Genomic DNA, 27065 nt, shown 5'->3' with positions numbered 1-27065 from the left:
CTAGTGATAGCACATTTGGATTCAAACTTAAAGCATACATACTTACGCCATTTATAGCATTCGTGATTTCAACTTATATTATGCCGCAAGCTATTTCATTTATACTTATTAACTTTTGTAAACTTATACATGTTGTCGAACCGTTTGGTTTACTTAAAACTTTGCAAGTCATACACGTTTCAAATGAATGCGACATAATTTTGGTCAAACGCGTCTCATTTAGGGACTATGACCACGTAACAGGACCTAAGTTGACGGTGCCGTCAATGGCGATTTTGTCTAGTCGTCACACATGGGACTAAATGTCTCATGGCAATCAATACCAAGCTATTAAGAACTACCATCCTCAACTAGACGTGCTTTGTACCTTTCAAACTTGCTATCCGATTTTTTTTTGTATCAAATATCCACATCGAGTGAAATACTTGCATGTTAGAATGACGAGGCACAAGAATCCATGTTTTATTATCAAATACTGTCTAAAACTCATCGGTCATGGCTTGGTTCCAATTGTGGTCGGCTCAAGGGCGAATCTAGTAACAAGCTCGTGGCGTCACGGGATACCATTAGTTTATAAATTTTTAGAAGAAAATATGCTTTAAATTGTATAGAATAACGGTAAATAAATACAAGACTCCATATATTTTTCAATTTTATAGTTTTATTTATAACTTGTATATGACACCACTAAATTTAACTAATCGCACTCCATATATTTTTCGATTTGTAGCTTTTTGAAAGTAAACTACCACAAAAATAACATCCAAATATATTTAGGACTGAAAAAAATTCTGAGACTCCATTGAGTTATAATCCTAGAATCGCTACTGGGTCGGCTAAAGCAGTCTTGGGATTAGAGGGGAGTGGAGAAATGTTAGTAGTGGCGGAAAGATTAAATGGGATTTTTGATTTGAATATCCCAGATTTACTACGAGTTTAAATTATGCGAGGTTGATCAGGAGATGTAGAATTTGATGAAACAGTAGGAGAATTGATAGTAGGAAGTGTATGAGTAGCAGAAGGTAGTGAAGCAACCGGGGGGGGGGGGGGGGGGGGGGGGGGGGGCATGGTAAGACCCTGGCCTTCCAATGTGGAGGTCAAGGGTTCGATTCTAGGCAACCACAAAAGTTATTCTCCCTCATGGCTATGGAGGTTCGCATGCAATGACTTCGGGCTGCTCGCAAAGCGGGTAGTCACCTTAAAATTGGTCAGTTAAAAAGTTGGATACACAGGTTATAAAAAAAGGTAGTGAACCATTTGAAACGGGCTGAGTTTGTGGATGTAAATCAGGTAAATTGGGCTTTGGTTGCGAGTTAGGCTCAAGAGCTGTTTTCGAGTTGGGCTCAGGGGATGGAGGTGATTCTGAAACGACTGGACCAGAGGGAGAAGTGGGCCTGAGTGACTGTGTGGACTGTAACCCATCCGCGATATAATATATGGGATGAATGCCTTCATGTAAGAAACTTTTTATTTGTAACAAACTTTGTATATCGCTATTACTTATTTTTGTCCTCATTTGTTGTATGTTGTTCTCCTTTCTATTTTGCGAGTACGCGTATACTAGATTAGATCACCTTATCACCACCACACTATCCTGATTCCATTTGTTTGACTTAAAGTGAAAATGAATCCATCTTATCTTGCATATGGTTTGGTTTGACCAACTCGGTCAAGTCCCAGATCCTGAAATGGTCAAATATATTTATTGCACTCAAAAGTTGATATTTACCTTGCTATAAACAACTGTTTGATCATTATCTCTACCCAACGCTTAATATATCGGTTTTCTAACATATACATGTAACCTAGGCGAGTTCAGCGTCGAGTAGAGCTGGCGAACTGGCAGGACCCAGATTGGCGAACTGGCAGGACCCAGATTAGTACTGTCACACGAGACCTCATTCTATGATGTTTTGACCACGACCTTCACCGAGGAGGTCCCATACGGCCTTCGTCAATGAGGCCTCAGCCAAAAACATAGCCAGGGTCTCATAATGTAAACCCTTTGGACATATGCTTTAGTACTGCGAATGTGCGAAGCACACGCGTGGGACCGTCGTTCGTCGGTCCCATCTATCAAGCTAATATTGCAAAACGAGATTATCATTTGGATGATCACATGACCAAACTCTATGGTGCAAGTAACTATAATGTATAGTGTCTTGGATTTGTTAACGATGGTGCAACGAACCCTAGGACTTCGATTGCTATCACTTATCTGAGGATACCAACAAGAGAACAATCTTATTCAATTTGATCTGGCTACGTCAATTCTTGGATTTTGTTCGACTCTGTTTAGGCATACAATTTGTACCAGCTTTGACTTTAGTAGTGTTGCCTAAAATCTGTTACGTTTCTTCTTATTAGTACCAGCTTTGACTCTGTTTAGGCATACAACTTGAACAACCTAAATTTTATCATACAGATAGGTAAATTAGTATGAACTGTGACCAAACCATTATCCAAAAAATGGAAAAGTATTGTTCCAGGCTCCCTTATCCTATTTCTGGTTATATATAGTACAAACAATATATCTGCATTGTTTCGATCCAGAGCGGACAAATGTTAAAATCATGCGACCCGCCCTTATAATGTTCTTTGTCAATTGTCAATACATCTTGTACTAATACTCATATGAAGTACCGTATACCAAAATTTTATTACCCGTCAAGGGTAGATTGATTATTCAGTGTTGGTGCCTGAAAATTTATTACTTCCGTCGACCGTTTTTCTCGAAGGTTTTGCAATCGTTTTTTATTCTGTCAACATACATAGGAAGACGTATGATATCTTGTATTTCGTTTAATACAACCTCTTCTGTGATGTTATCCTTGATACTCCTCTTAACCTGCAGAGTTTAAGTAATAAAAGTCGGTCATAAAGAAGATTGTAGTGTACTGTCTAGTCCTCTAAAACATGGTTTCTGTAGAGATGGTAATTTCAACCCATTTACGTATGAATGGTTCGTTTGGGTTAGGTTTTTACCTTACAGGTCACAAGAATTGAAAATAGACCAAAGTGTAATTTTGCAAATCAGAAACTACACAACAAATTTCTTTAGATGATAGATTATAATAGAACTATTACTGTTTCCATAATCAAATTTGAAACCATAAATATTTATTACAACGGTGAACCCGACCCATACAAAAACAACCGCACCCTAAAAGTTTGTAAATGAGATTACATATACCTTTTTGAAGGTTATGAATTCATTTGGATTCGATTTGTCGGGCCGCATCCGCATATATACCCAAACATTTTCCTCGGGATCAAATGAACACTCAATAATCTTCCCAGATAATGAATATATATCTATTGAAGGATCTGCAACACATAAAGGCCAGTGATGTAAATAGAAAGAACAAGAAATGATTGTTGTTTTCTAATTCACAATTAAAAAACCCCGCGAGGGTAAACGAAGTTAAATAAGATACAAAAAGACTTTGAATGATAAAATTCAAACATTTACGGGTACTAATATAAAAATATAAACAACTGAAGACATACTTCGAAATACAACGCGACAGTCATCCATTTTCTTGGGTCTCCCACGCTCATTCAACCAAAGAATATGACAATTATTGTTTCCCACCTGTTAAAGAATATGCTTGTTTACATAACGGGAAAGACTAGTATAAGAAAATTATGGCATATAAATTAATTATGTGTTTCTACAACCTCAAAGCGAAAATCAACCGAGTTCATTTCAGGATACTTCCACTTCAAGAGACCTTCATGTGTGTGAGGCACATATTCATCCTCCCAGCCCTAACAAAAAATACAGCCCCATCAAATAAAAATCAAGTGTTTTACATTTTCTAGGAATATAAAACTTTTGAAGAGAGTGAAATGGGCCGTGGCAATAACAGCCCAACCACGCATGAATGAAACAAAAAAATGGTAAGGGGACATGTGTAACCTTGGAAAGATAAAATTGAAAGAGAACAGGTTAAGCCCGTCGAAAGTCGTTCAGAGTGTTTAAAAATGTATAAAACCTCAAACTGTTATGTTAGATCAATATAGAACTTCAAGTTCAGTAAATGCAAACGAAAAAGTGTTTACGGGCACCAGTTTCAACCAGTGACATACTTTTATATGAAAAAACCAGAACCTGTTTTGACCAGTTACAAACCCACACGACCCGCTCATTTTGCCACCTTAAGGAAACGCACCTGGAATATGAGACCATCGGATTCATGTGAAAGACGTGGAATGAACTCCTTTAAAAGCTTAGGTACAGCAGAGAGTAGGTAAAAGTCTTTCCTTCGCACCTAAAACGTATGTACGATTAGAAACGAATCATAAACACAATAGAAAAAAAACATATATTCAGACCATGATGCGTACCCTAAATGGTTCTAAGTCATATCGATAGTACGGATTTCTAGTCTTGAACAAAACTTCTCGTTCTTTGTTCCGAGGTTTGATAACTTGATTCTCAAGTATCATCCATCTGTCACTAAAAGGACGCTGAAAGGTGGAAATTTATATTTTATCAAAGGAAACACAAAAAATTTAATATTAACAGCATGAAGAACACACCATTGACAATCAGATAATATACCTTGAATAATACCCTACATGTATTATGAGCGAATTTGGGTCACGTTTTATTTCTCTCAAATCAAATGGCCCAAATCACAAACATAGACTGAAAGAAAACGATTCAAATTGGTTGAACAGGAAACATGTCGAAAGTTGTAACTTTTAGTGCATACAACCTCCTAAATCGATTTTAACAGAAATTATATTGAAGGTGTGATATAATATCAGACTAGAGACAAACATAGCATAATTCAAAACATGGCATACTCTGACATAATTGAGGATCATATACTAGAGACCCTTTTCCACATAAATCAAAATGGAGCCAAAATGAAATACAGAAGAGAAAAAGGGATTTACCTCTACAAGTGATGTTTTGTTGATTGCTATCAAATCATAAATAAGATATCTTCTTTCCTGCCTGTGGGTGCTCGGGTCAGTATCAATTATCATTTCTCCATCAAGTAAGGTGTAGTTATGAGTATTTCCGGCTGCACCCTAACAAAAAAATATATATATTCAGACAAGTTCTTCGACAAAAAGCACATGAAACAGAAGCTAGAGGTGCCAATTGTGATCCTTTCAAGAAGCTTAATTATTGTTACATCTAATATGGGATAGATGGAACATACTACCTCATTAATGTTTCCACATGGAAACCGCAACTGAACACTTCGAAAGTTGAAATTTCTATCAATCAAATAACACCCATTCCACGTAATTAACATCATATATCGTGTTCCATCAGCTTTCCATGTGGCATAATAATACTTCTGCCTCAAGAGTTGTAACTTGTCCCTGGATAAGGACAATCAAAAGTATAATGACCTTCAAAAAGAACATTAATCTACATATACTGTATAGGTGTATCTCGAAAGTTGAATATCAGTTACAAATCTAGATCATGCACTGACGGGAAACTACATTCCCTTTAACCAAACCACGTGTCTTCGTAAACCTCCTAGAGTATATATACGAAGTTTTACCAACATAAATACTTGTACAAAATGACTGCAGAACCTTATACAAAAATAATCAAGTTTTTAGAGGTGGCAAATTGAGTTATCTTATATTTCAATAGAAGGAATTCAAATATCAAACGATATGAGTACAGGTCATAAGGTCAATGTGGGTCAACGGTAACTCAATGTGTAGTATAAACCGTATAGATAGTAATATTGAAAATTTTAAATTACTATGACAATGCTATTGTTAAAGTTAATATGTACATTAATTGTTGTTAAAAAAAATTTAACTTGTGACAAAAAGTGTGAGGTTAACCCAAACCCGTCTGTTTTGGCCCACACCAAAAACTCCTATTCTTACCAATTACTCAGGCCATCAAGTTCACTAAATCTAATCGTAGCAATGAACATTAATGAATATATGTCACATTTAGAGGTTGTAACAATATAATCCTGACCCTTTAAAAGCATACTCCTATGTGAAATGAACTTTAAATCAACATACACACAAATTGAAAAGCCATGGACACAAATTAAACCAAACCAGATAAATACAAGCATCATGCAATATTCAAAGAGGAGCATAAGATGATAGGAGTTAAACTAAACAATACCTGTTAAGAGAAACAGGGTGTGATCCAGGGAATTGTGGTTTTCCTCGTCCCTAAAGATGAACCAAAAGAAAAGTAAAAGTCATTTACTCAGTGATAAATAAATAATTACAAACAAACCATGCAAGAAGCCAATGTCTCTATATCTAATATTTCTTACTGCAGGGGGTATATAAGATTCTCTCTTGATTGGATTCTATAACAACAATCCCAATCCAATCGTCTTGATCAGTTTTAAAAAGTTTCATATTTGGATTCGAAAGACGCATTTCATTTTATTACTGACTAACAGAGAAGGGAATATGGCCAGGTTGCACGGGTTTGGTAACGCATCAACACAAGTTCGGTTGAAAGAGGTCATCCTTAGTTAATGGCCAAAATGGTTGACAGGGTTGGTCTGGGTTGACCTGCAAACATTTCTGGTGCACTTTTTCTTACAAGATATAATTAAATGATAACCTAGGCTAGAATAAGACAATTAAGAAGCCAGTAATTACATTAAAAATAGACTTTGAGGGACCAAGTTCCACTCGTTTGAGATTAACGCACCCCAAATCGACTTATCAATCACTCATTATCGACATTTCCACCAATACTAACTCATGATAAAATTAACAAGTTACAAAGTGAAATACCATTTGGATTGTTTATATTGCGGATATAAAACTGTAGAGAGCCAAACGAAATACAGATGACATATCACAATCCCATATACTCTATAATTAGTACCCAAACATTACTATCAAAGATAAACACATATGACTACCATGTGTTGAATGAAATGTTGTGCAAAGCTACCTACCCGTACCCTCGGCTTAAGAACTTGATAGCAGAACTGCCTCATTGACTCTATCTGATTATGGGGCACAACATCTCCTAATATATCATCATTTGTCATCTCACTTGCTTGCACATCATTGTCCTGCAAATCATACAACTGGAGAATTAGAACCTTTATTTCATGTTGGGCTGGGTCAAGTTGGGCTAGTTAAAGCAAGTAATTCTGGTACTTGTAAGAGTCAAGTTGGGCTGGGTCGACCTAAAACCCTTTTATCCATATATTTTAAAACCTTTATCATGAATAATAACTAGTGAGTCAGCAATGAATACAGTAATTTATTAATTCTGAAAATCTAACTTTTTAATAAGATGAATAACTCAGTTTTAAGCATTATAAATACATGTTGGGCAACTTTTTGACCTGTTCAGCCCATTTGACCCATTTCCTTTTATAGCTAATTTATTCATTTCATGTTACAAATATAATATAACCTGAATTAACCAAATTAAACTTAGATTGATTGATATAAACAAATATCCAGGTCATTCCATCACTAAGATACCAATAACGAACTTTATCCATAGTAAGTTCAAAAGGAATTCTTTTCCAGCTAAAATTTGCACACATAATAAAATCTGATGATAAACAATCTTCAAACCTAACACAACCTCGATTACATACCTGCAAACCCGCAGTGACATCATCATCATGATCAGGTGTCTTCTTCCATTCTGGAGTTCGCGGGCAAACAAAGGTTGTAGGCATTTGTTCACCAAAAGTATTGTATAGATCCTCAATATAATCTTGTTTGTAAATTCCCGGAGGACGTGCTTCATAAAATCTATCTATCGCCTGCATGAATCCCAAATATATATAATTACAAACTTTATTTTGTTAGGGATTTAAACAATAAAAAAGGTCTGTGAATTATCAAATCACCTACCTCTTTGACGGAAACTGATTCTGTCCGTATAAGAAAATGAACAATCATATACCCCGTCCGATTATGGCCATGTGTACAATGGACCAGGATATACTTATTTAAATGAGCATATCGGGAGCTGAAACGATCAACCTAATATATATTCATGCAATTATCACAGTCAGCTCATTTCCATTTCCATAATATATGTTGGGATGGTGATGTTGATTGTGTACACCCTAAACACCAACATTAGACTGCATATACAATAATATTTGATACAACAAAAGCCTACCTCTAGAATAAATTTTTCTACGGACTCGTTATCGGGCACTGCATCCCTTCCTGCACACCTAATCTGCATTAAATAATTAAAGAACTTGTTTATAAATTATCATGGGCAATTATTACAACATAATAAATGTAGTATACGTACAATCTTACCTTAACATATTTGATACCTTCTCTCGTCCAATCTGACTCTTGATAGTACCGATTAGTGTTTGTTAGATCTATTACTAAACCTATCTGAGAGAACATATAAAGTTACTATGTAAAATGACAGACAGTTAAGTAGAACAACTAAAAATATGAAACGAGTCAATTTGAAACTATAGGCTTGGCATGCTATAAAAAAACTATAAGTGGCAATTTGGGTTAGGCTTTTATCTCTAACAAGTTACAAAAAAATGGGTCAATACCAAAAACTCACCCAGATGCCTGAAGCATATTATAAATGCATAACATCTCCTCCAACTTTTTTCTTCAAACACTAAAACTATTATTGACATATTACTCGTATAACCTTAGAATTGTACTTCGACACATGTTTTTAAGAAAAAATTAGACCCGTGAAAAAATACCATCCAATTGATCGGTTACCAAACCTGCCCGTTTACCACCTCTAGGAAAACCCATAGTAGTCTAATACAGTTAATAAAATCAGTACTTACATCTCTCCCTAAACGTCTTTGTTGACGAATCACTTGTTGAGGGGAATATCTTTTATCAGGGGTAATTTTGTCATTGAAAGACTCTCCAAGAGGGACTTTTGATGGGATAATGAAGCTTACCGCATCCCCATATGGAGGGCAGTCCAACCAACCTACAGGGCAAAACCACATTACAGTCTTTACGTTATATACTTCCAATAATCACAATTATAGAAGGACCCATTTTGTGTACAAAGCATGAGAAAAATTTCTTTTAATTCAAGAAAAGAACAATACAATAAAACACAGAACAAAAAAATCTGATAAAATGAAAAACCTAAGACCTACCGGGAGGAAGGCTATATCGGTCATAAGATCCGTTGCTTACACTCTGGAATCCATGACTACGCTTAGACTGCTGGGACATATGTGTAGGGTCCACTTCCACATATCTTCTTTTAGATCCACCATTTCTCCTTTCCTGGGGCTAAAAACACTTGAGATCAGCCATTAAAACTCTAAATACTTGGTTTCAGCATGAAGCGTCATAGCTTAAAATTTAAACTTTGTGCACATACTAAACTACGGTTGAACAAACTTCGATGTGTACAAATACGCTAAATGTATTATGTCGAAGCGTCAAGCATATGCAAATAAAGAGCATTCCAACGAAAATCCTTATATATTATAGCTGTCTAGCAACAAAAAACTATGAATAGTTTATCCTTGTATCATTTTCTCAGTGTAAAACCCCAAAACAGTAATGTCTGGTGAGTTATGTTTTACTTATTTCTACCAAAAAGGAAAGTGAAACAAGGTAACAGATAATAAGGACACGTATTGTATGAATATGCAAATGTTTAACGAAAGGGAGTATAAAGACTAATACTTGGTCCATGGTCTCAAAGCCTGTCACTCTCTCTTGTCCAGCGTACTGATACGTTAAAGTATCCACACGTATTGAGTTGTCTTCCTCTGGTGAAGGAGGAGCATTCAAGTCCATGTGTTAATCCCCCACATCAACAGAAAGATTTGGTGATATGTAGATCCAACTACTCAGGAAGAGCTGAAACTGTAAAACGTCAAAAAGCTCAATCATCATTTCTTCACATAACATACCACGCATTTTTATACATTATAACCGGGTAGGCACGTACATGATGTTAATTCAAGGACACATAGATCACATATTAAACTTTGTTGCAACGGATAGTTTATTGATACCATAAAGTATGTAACATATATTTACGTGAGGATGAAAGAGGTTACATAATTCTTTGCTCACAGGTGAAAATAGAGAAGAACAGCTCACAATAAGTGACCGGATTACATGATTGTATATGTATTCCTTGTCAAACTCAAGTTTGTTTTGTATTACCAAACATGGCCACTGTGCATTTAGCTCAAAACTTAGAATTCAAGAAATTCACTTCTTTTTCGATAACTGATATATAGCCACAACTTCGAATTCATATATCATTAGCAAGAGTTAACTTTTGCATTTGAATAATTATCCATAAAAAGAATTATATAACATATATAAATCAAACTGATACACACTTTCTACTTATATTCAATAATTGCTCAACTGAAACGAGCATATCCAATACTACTAATCGTTCAACTGAAACTAACTAATCACAATCGAAAATCATATCATGATACGTAAATTTAAGTTTCCAATTGAATAATAGAGTCGTATTGTATACGTATACGTTTATACGCATACACACAACATGATAATGATTGACAACGATTGTTAGGTTTCTATGAAATTGAAAGCGATTAAGTGATTAAATCAATGAAATTATCTAAAAGAATGTATTGAATCACAGTAACGAACCGTTCAATTAGAATTTGGATTCGGATTTGGAGGAATGTGTTTTTATTTTAGGGTTTTTGGGCGCCAGGTAAAGTTAGCGTGTATATAAAGGGCTAAAACGTACAAACCAACAATCAAAACCGCCTTCGGCGCCAAGCACGTGATTTATAAACGCCGTCGTTCTTTCACGTCTTTAGTCTATTTTTTTTTTACAAAAATGTAAATTACCTAAAAGTAAACGTATTGCTTAAGTTCTATCGTTTTTTTTTTTTTGAACGGCCAAAATAACATTAGAAAACTAGCGAGGAGCTAGAAACAGAACAGCAAACCAAACTTATCAAGTATCAAGTATCAAAAATATCAGTTCTATCGTTGAAATCAAGTATCAAAAATATCATCAATACAAAATCAACTATCAGTTTACTATCAGTTCTATTATTCATTATTTTTTATCACCAGTAGCTTTAACGATGTTGCATAATTATGTAGGAAATTACTTTAAAAGTGTAAGAGTTTGTTTGGATGAGTTATTGGTAACTTAAAATGAAAGTTGTAGCTTGTAGCTAAAATTAGAAGCTTGTAACTCTATCTTAGGATTTGGTTTTGGCCAGGTCTAAAAAATCTCGTACTCAAACCCGATTAAAAATATTTGTGTCAAACCCGGACTCATATCTGTCGGGTCCCCCATTTACTTAGTAGCTATCGGGTAAACAGGATTCTCATGGGTATTCGGATCCCCATTTACTAACGATCGAGTAAATGGGTTTCTCCACGAGTTTTTTTTACCCATTAAAATAGAGATACATATATCATAAAATAATCTATGTATATTAATTAGTATTTAAATTTAAATGTGGGGGTATAGGGATGCAACTAGATTTTCAAGTATACGAGTCGGGTAATCAGATTGTATCTAAAACTGTCCTCGGACACGAACCCGTATAAAAATTTATAAACATCCATATACCCGACTCAAGACCCACATACCTGACGTGTACTTAGCCCAAATATCGTGTTTTGGTTTTCTCTATCGGGGACGAATAATTTTTTTCATCCCTACTCGAGCTTATTTTTCAAACTGGAAGTTGAAGCTTATTCTTTTTGTTAATGTTTTGTGTAGTAGCTATGGCTGAAAACATTTGTGAATTGACTTAAAAGAACAAAAATATAAAGTTGTAAAATAATATGAGTATTCCATGTTCTTTCATATTCATAGATTGAAAATCAAGACAAACCGGACATTACGATGAGAAATGAAAATACGACTCTCAATAAAGGGAGTCACCAGTTCCATTTTTTGATGACACATATCAATTAGGATCCCATCAGTCAAACCGCCAAACCACTGCCTTCGTTCCCCGCTGTTCTCTTTTCATTTAAAATTAAAAAAATACGATTGGTTGGTCTGTATGCCTATTGTATTGCTTTTTTACTTTACTTAGTGCTTCATATACAATTTATTTCCGTTCAGAATGTAGTGTAGAAAAAAGAGATTCAAAGCTATTCAGAGGTTATATGATAGGTATTGTATTTGAAATAAGAGGGTTATTCTAAGATGGGATAATGTGTCGATGAACATGTAACGACCCAACCCGTTATCTAATCGAAAAAACACTTAATTTTTTTATTTTTTATTTTTTACAAAATCAGGTTTTTGGCCAAATGGAGCGCCGCTCCAATATGGGGCGCACCGCTCCATATCCTGCTGTCCGAAATGTCATTTCCACGCGAAAAGATCTCCCGCTTTCCGACACTTTAGACGAAACGATTTTCACAACACATTAAAGTAAGTAAAACTAACACGTTTTCATAATAAAACAAGTTTTACGACACCGGGCCCACATCGGCCCGTTTTACGAATTACATACTAAATACAATTTTCGACCACATGAGTTTAACACAAAATAAAGACCGAGCATGGTGATTGGGGATACGCTACCCAATCCTAATCAATCCAAAAGCACGTCTTCTAAAGCAACCTACGCAATCCACTAGTTCTCACGCTTACCCGAGCCACCACCTCCAAGCGAATCTATAAAAATGTAAACAACGAGAGGGTAAGCTATGAAAGCTTAGTGAGTGCAATAATTATACAGATACATATATAACCTACTTACTTACAATCACTTACACAATTACCTCATACACGCTAGCAATTCAATTAGCATACCATCACAACGTATAACGCTAAATCTCCAATACCGCAAGCTAGCACAAACAATAGCATATAACTCGAACAATATACTATGCTACACTACAACACATAACCATGGTTAACCAATCGTACAAGGGAATGGTGCTCGCAAGAGACCATCGGAGTTCATAACATCCGTTAGTGTACTTAACACCGCGTAGCACTAACCCTCGGGTGGTGTCTTAACACCGTGACTAACCCACCCTCTATGACAAAGTGGTGTCTTAACACCGCGACTAACCCATATGTCATTAAATCCCGAAGTGGTGTCTTAACACCGCGACTAACCCACTCGTTACGTATTATGTGGTGTCTTAACACCGCGACTAACACACTCGTTACGTATTATGTGGTGTCTTAACACTGCGACTACCCCACATTTCATTAATTTCCTGAGTGGTGTCTTAACACCGCGACTAACCCACTCATTTCGTATTATGTGGTTTCTTAACACCGCGACTACCCCACATTTCACGACACACAAATAAATACATTATATACATACATGCATACTTATTCCACTCACCTCGATTACTTGAAGAGCCAATCCCGCTTGAGCTCCTAATCGTCCAAAAGTAAATCACCTAAGAGATTCACAACAAATAAGCTTTACACCTAAGCTTATACTCAAATCACCATAAGTGCAATTTCGACCATTTACACATGCACTAACTTTGACTAAGTCAAAACTCACCCGAACTTCTCATAATCACAATCAAATTGTGATTATGTTCCAATAATACATTTTACAAAAGGTTTGATCAACCAATCCCCCATTTGGACTTACGACCCGCCCAAATTGCCATAAAGTGCAATTTACACCTTTTTGCACTTTTAACGATGCCTGAAGGTACAAAAATAACGAGACCAATTCCCGCGTTCTCGAAATACCTAAATACACCAATTAAACCAAATCATAAGTGTTAAACACCTACCTTGCCCAAATTGACACATAAACCCTAATTTTGACCCATTTCAAAATTAGTCAACCAAAACACCCAAAAATGGTTCCAACGCTTCCATAACTACTAACACTAGTGAAAATGGTTCCAACAACGCCAACTTAACTAAACCACAAGTTTTAAACACTTGTCTTCACCAAAATCAACTTACAACTCTTATTTTGACCCAATTCAAAAATAAGTTTCCAACAACACTCATTTGGGTTCTTTCAACAACATAATCACTAATCATAGTGATTATACTTAAATTAAAGCCCTAATCATGGCTAAATCATCAACCAACCCAAAACCCACCAACAGCATCAATAAAACCCGATTACTAGCAGCACTAAACTCACTTCATGAGTTTAAATGGGTTTCTCAACAATTTAAGTTCAAACCCTAACTTTGAATATCAAATCAAACAATGAAATTCGGAGTTAGAACTTACCACAACAATCAAAACGTAGCTAGGAACGAGGTGAACAACTTTAACACTCGAGCTTTTGATCAATTCAAGCTTCTTCTTCTCCAAAACCCCAAATTTCTCTCTAGAAATCTCTATCTCTCTCTCTCTCTAAGAATGGATGAGAGTGTTTAGTGGATGTGAAAATGAGTTAGGATAAGGTTTTGGATCAGTTTCGAGGTCCCCGAACCGTCCATATGCGAAAGGACTATAATACCTCTCATTTAAACCCTTTAAAAAGGCTGAAAAATGCATCAGGGACAATTGGAGCGTCGCTCCAACCTACAGATACTGGCAGCCGAGCAAAACAGGTTTCAGCAACTTGTTTTGACCATAACTTTTCGACCGTAACTCCGTTTTCGATGAATCAAATATCGTTGGAAACGTAATAAGATATTCTTTCCAATGGAGACAGATCATGGCATTAAATCGAAGAGGATCATAATTTCCGTAATTACCGAAGAATCAAATCTTATTACAAAGATTTTCTCCAAATCTCTTGAACTCCGGAAATCAACCCATCTACGTCAAAAGATATGACGAAACTTACTTTTTCTCATTTCACTCTTTTGTGATAACTTCACTCGTACACTTCGCATAAACAATTTGTTTTATCCATATTACTCAATGATGATAAAACTCTAATTTTCAGCTCGTATGCATCATGAAAACATACTTATTGTCAGTCATGACCATCCCAATCAAATTTCGGGACGAAATTTCTTTAACGGGTAGGTACTGTGACAACCCGAAAATTTCCGACCAAATTTAAACTTAATCTTTATATGTTTTCGACACGATAAGCAAAGTCTGTAATATTGACTCTCAAACTTTTTGAACTAATGTTATATATTCAGTTAACCTTTGACTATTGACCGACGATTCACGAACATCTATTTGTAAATAGATATATATATATACAATAAGTTGTAATATTAATTATTCATAAATAACTTGCAATGTGTATTTAAAAACTGATTTATGTATATTAAATAAAGATATATACATATATATAATTTTAAATTATTTAGTAAACGATAGTAACATTCGTTTATTGATTCGATTGATATTTAGATAAGTTAACTAAAACGTTTAAGATGAACAATTAAACACTAATTTACTACAGTATTTTTGAATTGCTACAGTGCCCGAAAAGCTACAGTGTTTTCGAAAATCACTATTTGCTACAGTAAAACGACTTGCTACTGTAAAACACTATTTACTACAGTAACAACGACTTTGCTACAGTAAAACACTATTTGCTACAGTAAAAAATGACTTTGCTACATTAAATATTATTTGCTACAGTAAAACACTATTTGCTACAGTAAACACTATTTGCTACAGTGAAAAATCATGTCGACAAACTAGAAAACAAGAGATCATGAGTTGGAAAAAAGGCCATGCGATCGTATGGCCATTAGCCTACAGACCCATGCGATCGCATGGGATGGCTGGCCAGGAGTTCCTATAAAGCTCGATCGATTTCTGTTTTCTCATTCACTCAATCTCTCTATATAACATATTACTCCGTATTACTTATCTTATTTATTTATTTTAATTATTATTAATATTATTAATCTTTAATATTAAAGATTATTATTAATCTTATGATATTAATATTAGTAGTATTATTATTATTATTATATACCTAAAATACTACGACGAGGTCATGAGTACTTTATTTTCAAAACGGATTTTATGAACGTGATAAAACTAACGAAATTATGGGTTATAGATATGGAGGTTATGGGTATGATTCGGGGGTATGCTTGTGAGATCAATCTAGTGTTTATCATCTTCGTTGCGTCTACGTACTTTCCTACAATATTGAATCACAATATTGATACGTGAGCATTCACATCTTATCTTTTATATATTAATAGTGTATCCATGTCTAGTGCTCGAGTATATATGTTTATGCATGCTTGTATGCTTTAATTTTGTCGTTAGATAGTTTATGATGAATCACGAATTTGATACATATACTACTGATATAATGAAATGTCCCGTTCATATTGATTATAAACATTCCATATTAATTGATTTCGTTACGAGGTTTTGACCTCTATATGAGACATTTTTCAAAGACTGCATTCATTTTTAAAGCAACCATAACCTTTATTTTATCAATAAAGGTTTTAAAAGCATTACGTAGATTATCAAATAATGATAATCTAAAATATACTATTTACACATGACCACTACATAATGGTTTACAATAGAAATATATTACATCGACATATGTTTCTTGAATGCAGTTTTTACACAATATCATACAAACATGGACTCCAAATCTTGTCCTTATTTTAGTATGCAATAGCGGAAGCTCTTAGTATTCACCTGAGAATAAACATGCTTTAAACATCAACAAAAATGTTGGTGAGTTATAGGTTTAACCTATATATATATCAAATCGTAACAATAGACCACAAGATTTCATATTTCAATACACATCCCATACATAGAGATAAAAATCATTCATATGGTGAACACCTGGTAACCGACATTAACAAGATGCATATATAAGAATATTGTGACGCCCCGTACAAAACCATCGTGTACGGATCATAAACAATAGGATCATCACAAGGTCAAACACTATATGCTGTTTGAAAACCGATTTGCATTCATTAAAAAGATAACGTTTTACAAAGATAACATGTCATAAGACTTATTACAAACCATTGTTCCGAAATAACATAAGTTTACGAATACAAATCATAAGTTTCATAATTTGAGACATCTCTAGTAATGCAGCGGATAACTAGTTCAGTAGGTCCATAACAGCAATTCAATAACAGCATGACAGCAAGTGTAACAGCGGAAGCAATAAACCTCTAGGCACCTGAGAAATACACGCTTAAAAAGTCAACACGAATGTTGGTGAGCTATAGTTTAAGTTGTAATAGTAACGTAAGATAGGCCACGAGATTTCAGTGCTGCAACAGCGTATCAAAACAGTATGAAAAGTATATGCATAACCGTGGGCACCCGGTAACTAAACTTAACGTTTATAACCCCCTGAAAGTACACTTGGCGAGTGCGTATGTTCACGAAGTATTAAACACCCGTTAAATACTAGCGCGACTAGCCCGAGTGGGGATGTCAAACCCTATGGATCCATATCTAAGATTCGCGTTCACCGGTTCAAAAACTAATGACTAAACGTTACCGTGCTAAAGGGAATGTTTATGCCGTTATATAACCCACATACATACAAAGTTTAAGTACTCGTGCCTAGTATGTAAAACGTAAAAAGCACATGTATTCTCAGTCCCAAAAATAGTAAAAGTAGTAAAAAGGGATGCTATAACTCACCGTGATAAAAGCGGTAAAGTCGGTAATGAAAGTACGCAAGTAGTAAGTCGGTCCGAAAGGTCGTCAACCTAAATCAAAAGTTACTAGGTCAGTAGGTTGTCTTTATAAATTCTAATAGTGCATAAAATAAGTTTAAGTGTCATCATCATCATCATTCATCATCATAAAAGCTAAGTAAGTTTGACAAAAATAGAGATCGAAACAATGGGCTGACTTCGGTCAGCTTCTAAGACCTCTACGTAAATCGAAAAGATGCATGGTCAGTGGCTATGGCTCCGTATATGAGTCCCCTAACATCTGACCAATTTTCAGAACCTAAATCGTCTTCGTTTGACCGTGGCGATGGTTTAAGTGCGAGTAGGTCAGAAATTTCAGCACAACGTTAATAGGGTGTAGTAACTCTCGGAGGGCCATAACTCCTAAACCATAACTCGTATTAAGACGAGGCCTAAACGTAAAATCATCTACTCGAACCGAACTAACTGAAAATAAACTTTCCAGTAGCCCAGGTGGTCTGATAAGATACAAAAATCAGTGGACAAGTGCTCCGGTGGGGTTCTTGGTGCTCGATGCTCATCACGGTTCTCATCCTTGATGCTTGTAGCTTCAAGTGTACAACTCGTTGATGGTTTAGCATCACTTTTGACCAAGATTCACCATCAATACACAATATGTTAAGACCAAGTAAGAATACAACTCATTCATGAGTCTTAGATGGATGATGAACCAAGGTTACATCATATCCTTAGTCTTAACACTAATACAAGTCACAATAACAACTAAAGTTACAAACTTTACATCAATTTAACAAGTATGAACACAATCTAAGTCAAAAGAGGTGATGGAACCCTAAGCTAGAGAGCTTGGATCCATTTCACACAAGTCACAAGGTTACAAAGCTAGAAAGCTTGAACCTTTAAGTGTTCTTGAAGATCTTAAAGCATAAAGCTTGGATCTTGAAGATGCATGAAGATTACAAACAAAAGTTTGAATCTTTATCATAAAATAGAAAGATTAAAGTATAAAAGAAGTAGATCTACAAAAGTTATGAAGATTCAAGCTAAAAAGCTTGAATCTTTATTGTTCTTGAAAGATTCATGCTTGAATCAACAAGATATAAGTAAGATCAAAGCTAGAAGGAACTTGATCTTCCATTTGATGATGATGATAGCCACGAAATTAATAAGAAAAGAGGGAGAAAAGAGAGAACTTACAAGCTAGGAACGAAAGAAAGAATAAGTGTGTGAAATGCCAAAATGATCAAGTGTTGGAATGAGGGGCTTAAGGCTAGTATTTATAAGCAAATGGATATCACATGGATTGATGAGGTGGCAAGCCATATGGTGGTGGTGGTGGACGAATTTTAGAGGGGGAGGGGGGACAAAATCTTGCTTTTTGGCTAATGGTGTCTAAAGTATGTCCTTTTGCTAGAATCTTATGTAACAAAGTTGATAATCCTTATCCATTATGCTAGTATGACTCATTAATTAATTTATTTATTATTTATTTAATATTATGGACCATTAGTAAATAAACTTGGGCTATTTAATTAGGTCACTAGCTAGAGTAGGGTGGGCTTGAGCCCAACAAGGTAAAAAGTCCAAAAAGGCTAACTATTGGGCTTTAGCAATTAAATAAATAAAATTAAGCATCCAAAGGCCCAGGTAATTATTATTAGAAAATAATAATTAATATTTCGCAGTCTAAAAGTTCCGGTTCTGACAAAACTCAAACGTGCGCGCAGTCCGCGTTTTAATCGTAACGGTAAATAACACTAACGGTTATAAAGCATCCAATGGACAAGTTAAACATTCTACATACACCAAGGCACGTTTTAAAGTAAATATGAATATAAAACACGTGTGCCAAGGTTCCGGAGTAATAAAGTAACACAGTACGCACAAATACGCAGTTTCGCTAAAATAAAAGGCATAAAAGCAAGTCGAAAAAGTCGGGTCGTTACATTACCCACCTGTTATTGGAAATTTCGTCCCAAAATTTAAGCTGAGGCAGGTGTTGGAGTCGGGAAAAGGTGAGGATACTTCTGCATCATTTGATCGTCTCGTTCCCAGGTAAACTCAGGTCCACGCTTGGCATTCCATCGAACTCGGACAATTGGAATCTTATTGCGTTTCAAGGTTTTGACCTCACGGTCCATAATTTCAATAGGTTCTTCCACGAAGTGGAGTTGGTCATCAATGATAAGTTCTTCCAATGGTATGATAAGTTCCGGTGGAGCAAGACATTTCTTCAAATTTGATACATGAAAGGTAGGATGAACGGCACTCAACTGAGTCGGAAGATCCAAACGGTAAGCAACCGGTCTGATACGTTCCAAAATTTCAAAGGGTCCGATGTATCGCGGGTTCAACTTTTCGCGTTTCCCAAAATGAATTACACCTTTCCAAGGTGCAACCTTCAACATCACACGGTCACCTACGTTAAATTCGAAGTCTTTACGTTTAAGATCAGCATAACTCTTTTAGCGATCACGGGCAGTCTTAAGTCTCGCCTGAATCTGAGAAATCTTCTCCGTCGTTTCATGGACTATCTCGGGTCCGGTGATTTGCACTTCGCCTAACTCGGCCCAACAAATAGGAGAACGGCACTTGCGGCCATACAACGCTTCAAAAGGTGCGACTTTAATACTTAAATGATAACTGTTGTTGTAAGAGAATTCGGCCAGCTGCAGATGCCTTTCCCAAGACTTTCCGAAGTCAATAACACAGGCACGTAACATATCCTCTAAAGTCTGAATCGTTCGTTCGCTCTGACTGTCGGTCTGGGGGTGATACGCGGTGCTCATGTCAAGACGAGTTCCCAAGGCTTCTTGCAAAGAACGCCAGAATCTGGAAGCAAAACGGGGATCGCGATCTGAGATGATTGATAAGGGCACACCATGATGAGATACCACCTCTTTGATGTACAGTTGAGCAAGTCTCTCCATTGTATCTGTTTCTTTCATTGCTAGAAAATGAGCAGATTTGGTAAGACGGTCAATGATAACCCAGATTGTATCGTATCCGCCCACCGTCTTTGGTAGCTTCATGATGAAATCCATTGTAATTGCTTCCCATTTCCATTGTGGGATTTCTGGTTGTTGAAGTAATCCAGATGGCCTCTGATGTTCAGCTTTAACCTTCGAACAAGTCAAACACCTTCCAACATAAGTTGCAACATCCTTCTTAAGATTTGGCTACCAATACTGTTCCTTAAGATCGTGGTACATTTTGCCAGCTCCTGGATGAATCGAATATCTCGACTTGTGGGCTTCATCAAGTATAAGGTTCCGTAGGTCTCCATAACGAGGTACCCAAATTCTTCCGGCATAACATCGGAGTCCAGACTCCTTAACCTCGAATTTAGAGACGAGAATGTTCAGGTATTCACGAGATATGTTCTCCTCCTTGAGAACCTCTTCTTGGGCTACTTGAATCTGACTGTGAAGATTCGAATGGATGGTGGTGTTCAGAGCCCGAACGCGAAGAGGTACCGTCCTCTCCTTCTGGCTCAGAGCATCGGCTACAATATTGGCCTTGCCCGGATGGTAGCGAAGTTCACAATCGTAGTCGTTTAGCGTCTCAATCTATCGACGCTATCTCATGTTTAGTTGCTTCTGATCGAAGATGTGTTGGAGACTCTTGTGATCGGTAAAGATAGTACTCTTTGTTCCATAAAGATAGTGTCTCCACTGCTTCAATGCGAAGACGACGGCTCCAAGTTCAAGATCATGAGTAGTGTAGTTTCGCTCGTGGACCTTCAGTTGACGAGATGCATAGGCAATAACCTTCGTTCTTTGCATCAACACACAGCCAAAACCATTCCTCGAAGCATCGCAGTTGTAGTGACCCGAACTTTTCCATGTTTATATATATTAATTGAGATTGATGTTTACATGATTAAATGTTTCCAACATGTTAAGCAATCAAACTTGTTAAGACTTGATTAATTGAAATAGGTTTCATATAGACAATTGACCACCCAAGTTGACCGGTGATTCACGAACGTTAAAACTTGTAAAAAAAACTATATGATGACATATATATGGTTATATATATAGTTAACATGATATTATGATAAGTAAACATATCATTAATTATATTAACAATAAACTACATATGTAAAAACAAGACTACTAACTTAATGATTTTGAAACGAGACATATATGTAACGTTTATCGTTGTAACGACATTTAATGTATATATATCATATTAAGAGATATTCGTACATCATAATATCATGATAATATAATAATTTAAAATCTCTTTTGATATTATAAACATTGGGTTAACAACATTTAACAAGATCGTTAACCTAAAGGTTTCAAAACAACACTTACATGTAACGACTAACGATGACTTAACGACTCAGTTAAAATGTATATACATGTAGTGTTTTAATATGTATTTATACACTTTTGAAAGACTTAAATACACTTATCAAAATACTTCTACTTAACAAAAATGCTTACAATTACATTCTCGTTCAGTTTCATCAACAATTCTACTCGTATGCACCCGTATTCGTACTCGTACAATACACAGCTTTTAGATGTATGTACTATTGGTATATACACTCCAATGATCAGCTCTTAGCAGCCCATGTGAGTCACCTAACACATGTGGGAACCATCATTTGGCAACTAGCATGAAATATCTCATAAGATTACAAAAATATGAGTAATCATTCATGACTTATTTACATGAAAACAAAATTACATATCCTTTATATCTAATCCATACACCAACGACCAAAAACACCTACAAACACTTTCATTCTTCAATTTTCTTCATCTAATTGAACTCTCTCAAGTTCTATCTTCAAGTTCTAAGTGTTCTTCATAAATTCCAAAAGTTCTAGTTTCATAAAATCAAGAATACTTTCAAGTTTGCTAGCTCACTTCCAATCTTGTAAGGTGATCATCCAACCTCAAGAAATCTTTGTTTCTTACAGTAGGTTATCATTCTAATACAAGGTAATAATCATATTCAAACTTTGGTTCAATTTCTATAACTATAACAATCTTATTTCAAGTGATGATCTTACTTGAACTTGTTTTCGTGTCATGATTTTGCTTCAAGAACTTTGAGCCATCCAAGGATCCATTGAAGCTAGATCCATTTTTCTCTTTTCCAGTAGGTTCATCCAAGGAACTTAAGGTAGTAATGATGTTCATAACATCATTCGATTCATACATATTAAGCTATCTTATTCGAAGGTTTAAACTTGTAATCACTAGAACATAGTTTAGTTAATTCTAAACTTGTTCGCAAACAAAAGTTAATCCTTCTAACTTGACTTTTAAAATCAACTAAACACATGTTCTATATCTATATGATATGCTAACTTAATGATTTAAAACCTGGAAACACGAAAAACACCGTAAAACCGGATTTACGCCGTCGTAGTAACACCGCGGGCTGTTTTGGGTTAGTTAATTAAAAACTATGATAAACTTTAATTTAAAAGTTGTTATTCTGAGAAAATGATTTTTATTATGAACATGAAACTATATCCAAAAATTATGGTTAAACTCAAAGTGGAAGTATGTTTTCTAAAATGGTCATCTAGACGTCGTTCTTTCGACTGAAATGACTACCTTTACAAAAACGACTTGTAACTTATTTTTCCGACTAGAAACCTATACTTTTTTTGTTTAGATTCATAAAATAGAGTTCAATATGAAACCATAGCAATTTGATTCACTCAAAACGGATTTAAAATGAAGAAGTTATGGGTAAAACAAGATTGGATAATTTTTCTCATTTTAGCTACGTGAAAATTGGTAACAAATCTATTCCAACCATAACTTAATCAACTTGTATTATATATTATGTAATCTTGAGATACCATAGACACGTATACAATGTTTCGACCTATCATGTCGACACATCTATATATATTTCGGAACAACCATAGACACTCTATATGTGAATGTTGGAGTTAGCTATACAGGGTTGAGGTTGATTCCAAAATATATATAGTTTGAGTTGTGATCAATACTGAGATACGTATACACTGGGTCGTGGATTGATTCAAGATAATATTTATCGATTTATTTCTGTACATCTAACTGTGGACAACTAGTTGTAGGTTACTAACGAGGACAGCTGACTTAATAAACTTAAAACATCAAAATATATTAAAAGTGTTGTAAATATATTTTGAACATACTTTGATATATATGTATATATTGTTATAGGTTCGTGAATCAACCAGTGGCCAAGTCTTACTTCCCGACGAAGTAAAAATCTGTGAAAGTGAGTTATAGTCCCACTTTTAAAATCTAATATTTTTGGGATGAGAATACATGCAGGTTTTATAAATGATTTACAAAATAGACACAAGTACGTGAAACTACATTCTATGGTTGAATTATCGAAATCGAATATGCCCCTTTTTATTAAGTCTGGTAATCTAAGAATTAGGGAACAGACACCCTAATTGACGCGAATCCTAAAGATAGATCTATTGGGCCTAACAAACCCCATCCAAAGTACCGGATGCTTTAGTACTTCGAAATTTATATCATATCCGAAGGGTGTCCCGGAATGATGGGGATATTCTTATATATGCATCTTGTTATTGTCGGTTACCAGGTGTTCACCATATGAATGATTTTTATCTCTATGTATGGGATGTGTATTGAAATATGAAATCTTGTGGTCTATTGTTACGATTTGATATATATAGGTTAAACCTATAACTCACCAACATTTTTGTTGACGTTTTAAGCATGTTTATTCTCAGGTGATTATTAAGAGCTTCCGCTGTCGCATACTTAAGTAAGGACAAGATTTGGAGTCCATGCTTGTATGATATTATGTAAAAACCGCATTCAAGAAACTTATTTTGTTGTAACATATTTGTATTGTAAACCATTATGTAATGGTCGTGTGTAAACTGGATATTTTAGATTATCATTATTTGATAATCTACGTAAAGCTTTTTAAACCTTTATTGATGAAATAAAGGTTATGGTTTGTTTAAAAATGAATGCAGTCTTTGAAAAACGTCTCATATAGAGGTCAAAACCTCGCAACGAAATCAATTAATATGGAACGTTTTTAATCAATAAGAACGGGACATTTCAGTTGGTATCCGAGCGTTGGTCTTAGAGAACCAGAAAATTTGCATTAGTGTGTCTTATCCAGTTTGTTAGGATGCATTAGTGAGTCTGGACTTCGACCGTGTTTACTTGAAAAATGATTGCTTAACAAATTTTGTTGGAAACTATATATTTTTAACATGTGAATATTATGTGATATATTAATCTCTTAACGCGTTTGATATTATGTGATAGATGTCTACCTCTAGAACAAGTCCCATTGACTCACCTAATAATAATGAAGAGTCAAATGTAAATTGGAATAATTTGTGGACTGATTCACAAGTTCCCGAAGAGGAACCGGAAGAAGAGTCGGAACCGGAAGAAGAATCGGAACCGGAAGAAGAATCGGAACCGGATGAAGAAATAGAACCGGTGGGGGAAATAATAAAACGGTTAAGTAAAAGAAAATCCTCAACCAACCGACCAAAGTTAATTATGGTCAATGGTGTTTCCGCCAAGGAAGCAAAATATTGGGAGGATTACCAATTCTCCGATGAATCGGATTCCGACGAGAATTCCGATGATGTTATAGAAATTACCCCAACTGAATTTAAAAAGGCAAAAGAAAATAATAAGGGAAAGGGCATAAAAATAGAGAAATCTAATTCCAACCCCGATGAACTTTATATGTATCGTCAACCCCCGAAGTCCTTAAGTTGTAACAATGACCCGGAAACCTCTAAACCACCAGGTTTTTCTAAACCAATGTAGACAACGACGGCTCGTATTAGAGGAACATCATATATCCCTAGAAACTTGGCAAAACGAACCAAAACCGAAGAAGAAGAAACGAGCGAGTCGGAATAAGATAGTTGTATTCGTGTGGTGTAATATATGGAATATAGTGTTCTTATGCTTTATGATATATGTAAAAATTGCTTGTATTAATAAGTATTTTTTTTTTTATGAATCTAACTCTTGTCTATTTTACAGTTTAAAAACACAAAATGGATAGACAACCCAATATTTTAAGAGACCTACCCGGAGACATGATTGATGAAATCTTGTCTAGAGTCGGCCAGAATTCTTCGGCACAACTATTTAAGGCGAGATCAGTTTGTAAGACATTCGAAGAACGTTCCAAGAATGTCTTGGTTTATAAGAGACTTTCGTTTGAAAGATGGGGGATATCACATTGGGAAACCCATAAGTTACGATGTGTTTACTTTGACGCATATATTGCGGGGAACCCAAATGCTATTTTACGCAACGGGTTAAGAAATTATTTTGACTCAATATATCCGAATATTGGACTTCGTGATTTAGAAAAAGCTGCTAACATGCAACATAAAGAAGCATGTTATGCTTACGGATTAGTAATGTTCGCTTCTCACCAAAGTGAGAACAAGAACATCGGGCTACAACTATTAAACAAAACATTTCCACAAGTGACGGAGTCGGTAATTGGGGTAAGAAATGAGGTTTTTAGATTATTACGGGACTGTTGGACATTACGTAACCCTCGTCCCTTTGATGACGTTACAACACGCTGTCTTATCAACGGCCATAACGGTTATGTTGCACAAGACCAAGGATGGGAAGTAGTCCTAGTAAAACCAGAATGCATGACTTGTTTCTGGACGTATGAATTACGTGTCTTTATTGCCTTTGCTGAACGACTTGTGTACTAGCTAGAATTGTCTTCACAACTATCTTGTATCAAAGTTATTGTGTGCTATATTTCATGCTTTATGTAAAATAAGCGGTATTGTAAGTTTGTAAAATATTGTATAAAAGTTTGAACGCGAAATATTATTATAATCAGTTTTTCATATAGAATTGTAGTAGTTGAATTGTATATTAGCTACTAAGTATGAACTTAACGGGTAGGTACTACCCGAATTTAAACTTATAAAACGCTAATATGAAGAAAAAGCTTTTATAAATGAGTTCATATTATGCTACGAAATACTATTAACTACTCTTAATATTCTGTATGATTAACTTGTTCCATTTAACTATTTTGAAGGAAATGGCACCGACTACTCGACACACCGTGAATATGAATGAAGAGGAATTCCGTACTTTTCTAGCTTCAAACATAGCCGCAGTACAGGCTGCGCTACATACCAACAATAACCTTGGATCTAGCAGTACAGGAAATCGTGTAGGATGCACCTATAAAGAATTCACTGCCTGCAAACCTTTGGAATTTGATGGAACCGAAGGACCGATCGGATTGAAACGGTGGACCGAGAAGGTTGAATCGGTGTTTGCCATAAGTAAGTGTACTGAAGAGGACAAAGTGAAGTACGCTACGCATACCTTCACAGGTTCTGCGTTAACATGGTGGAATACCTATCTAGAGCAAGTGGGACAAGATGATGCGTACGCACTACCGTGGTCAGCATTCAAGCACTTGATGAACGAGAAGTACCGTCCCAGAACCGAGGTCAATAAGCTCAAGACAGAACTTAGAGGGTTACGAACCCAAGGATTTGATATTACCAC

General features: G+C 35.5%; 1 protein-coding gene across 1 annotated transcript; it reads right to left on the bottom strand.

Annotated features, from left to right (window-relative positions):
* Positions 1-2443: 2443 nt before the first annotated feature.
* On the bottom strand, positions 2444-10705 carry LOC139871892 (uncharacterized). Its single transcript, XM_071859644.1, has 18 exons — positions 10603-10705; positions 9649-9831; positions 9108-9246; positions 8781-8932; positions 8272-8355; positions 8123-8185; positions 7849-7980; positions 7587-7757; positions 6927-7046; positions 6128-6177; positions 5184-5346; positions 4909-5046; positions 4351-4473; positions 4176-4274; positions 3682-3771; positions 3511-3595; positions 3194-3327; positions 2444-2848 (listed from the first exon to the last, which is right to left on the bottom strand). Exons 2-18 carry the CDS (start codon positions 9760-9762, stop codon positions 2711-2713), a joined length of 1995 nt encoding a protein of 664 aa, XP_071715745.1. The 5' UTR covers positions 9763-9831; positions 10603-10705; the 3' UTR covers positions 2444-2710.
* Between the last annotated feature and the right edge of the window lie 16360 nt (positions 10706-27065).

Source organism: Rutidosis leptorrhynchoides, chromosome 10 (genome assembly GCF_046630445.1).
Source record: "Rutidosis leptorrhynchoides isolate AG116_Rl617_1_P2 chromosome 10, CSIRO_AGI_Rlap_v1, whole genome shotgun sequence".
NCBI classification, from domain to species: Eukaryota; Viridiplantae; Streptophyta; class Magnoliopsida; order Asterales; family Asteraceae; genus Rutidosis; species Rutidosis leptorrhynchoides.
Note: the sequence above shows the minus strand (reverse complement) of the source record. Positions and strands in the feature narration are given on the sequence as shown.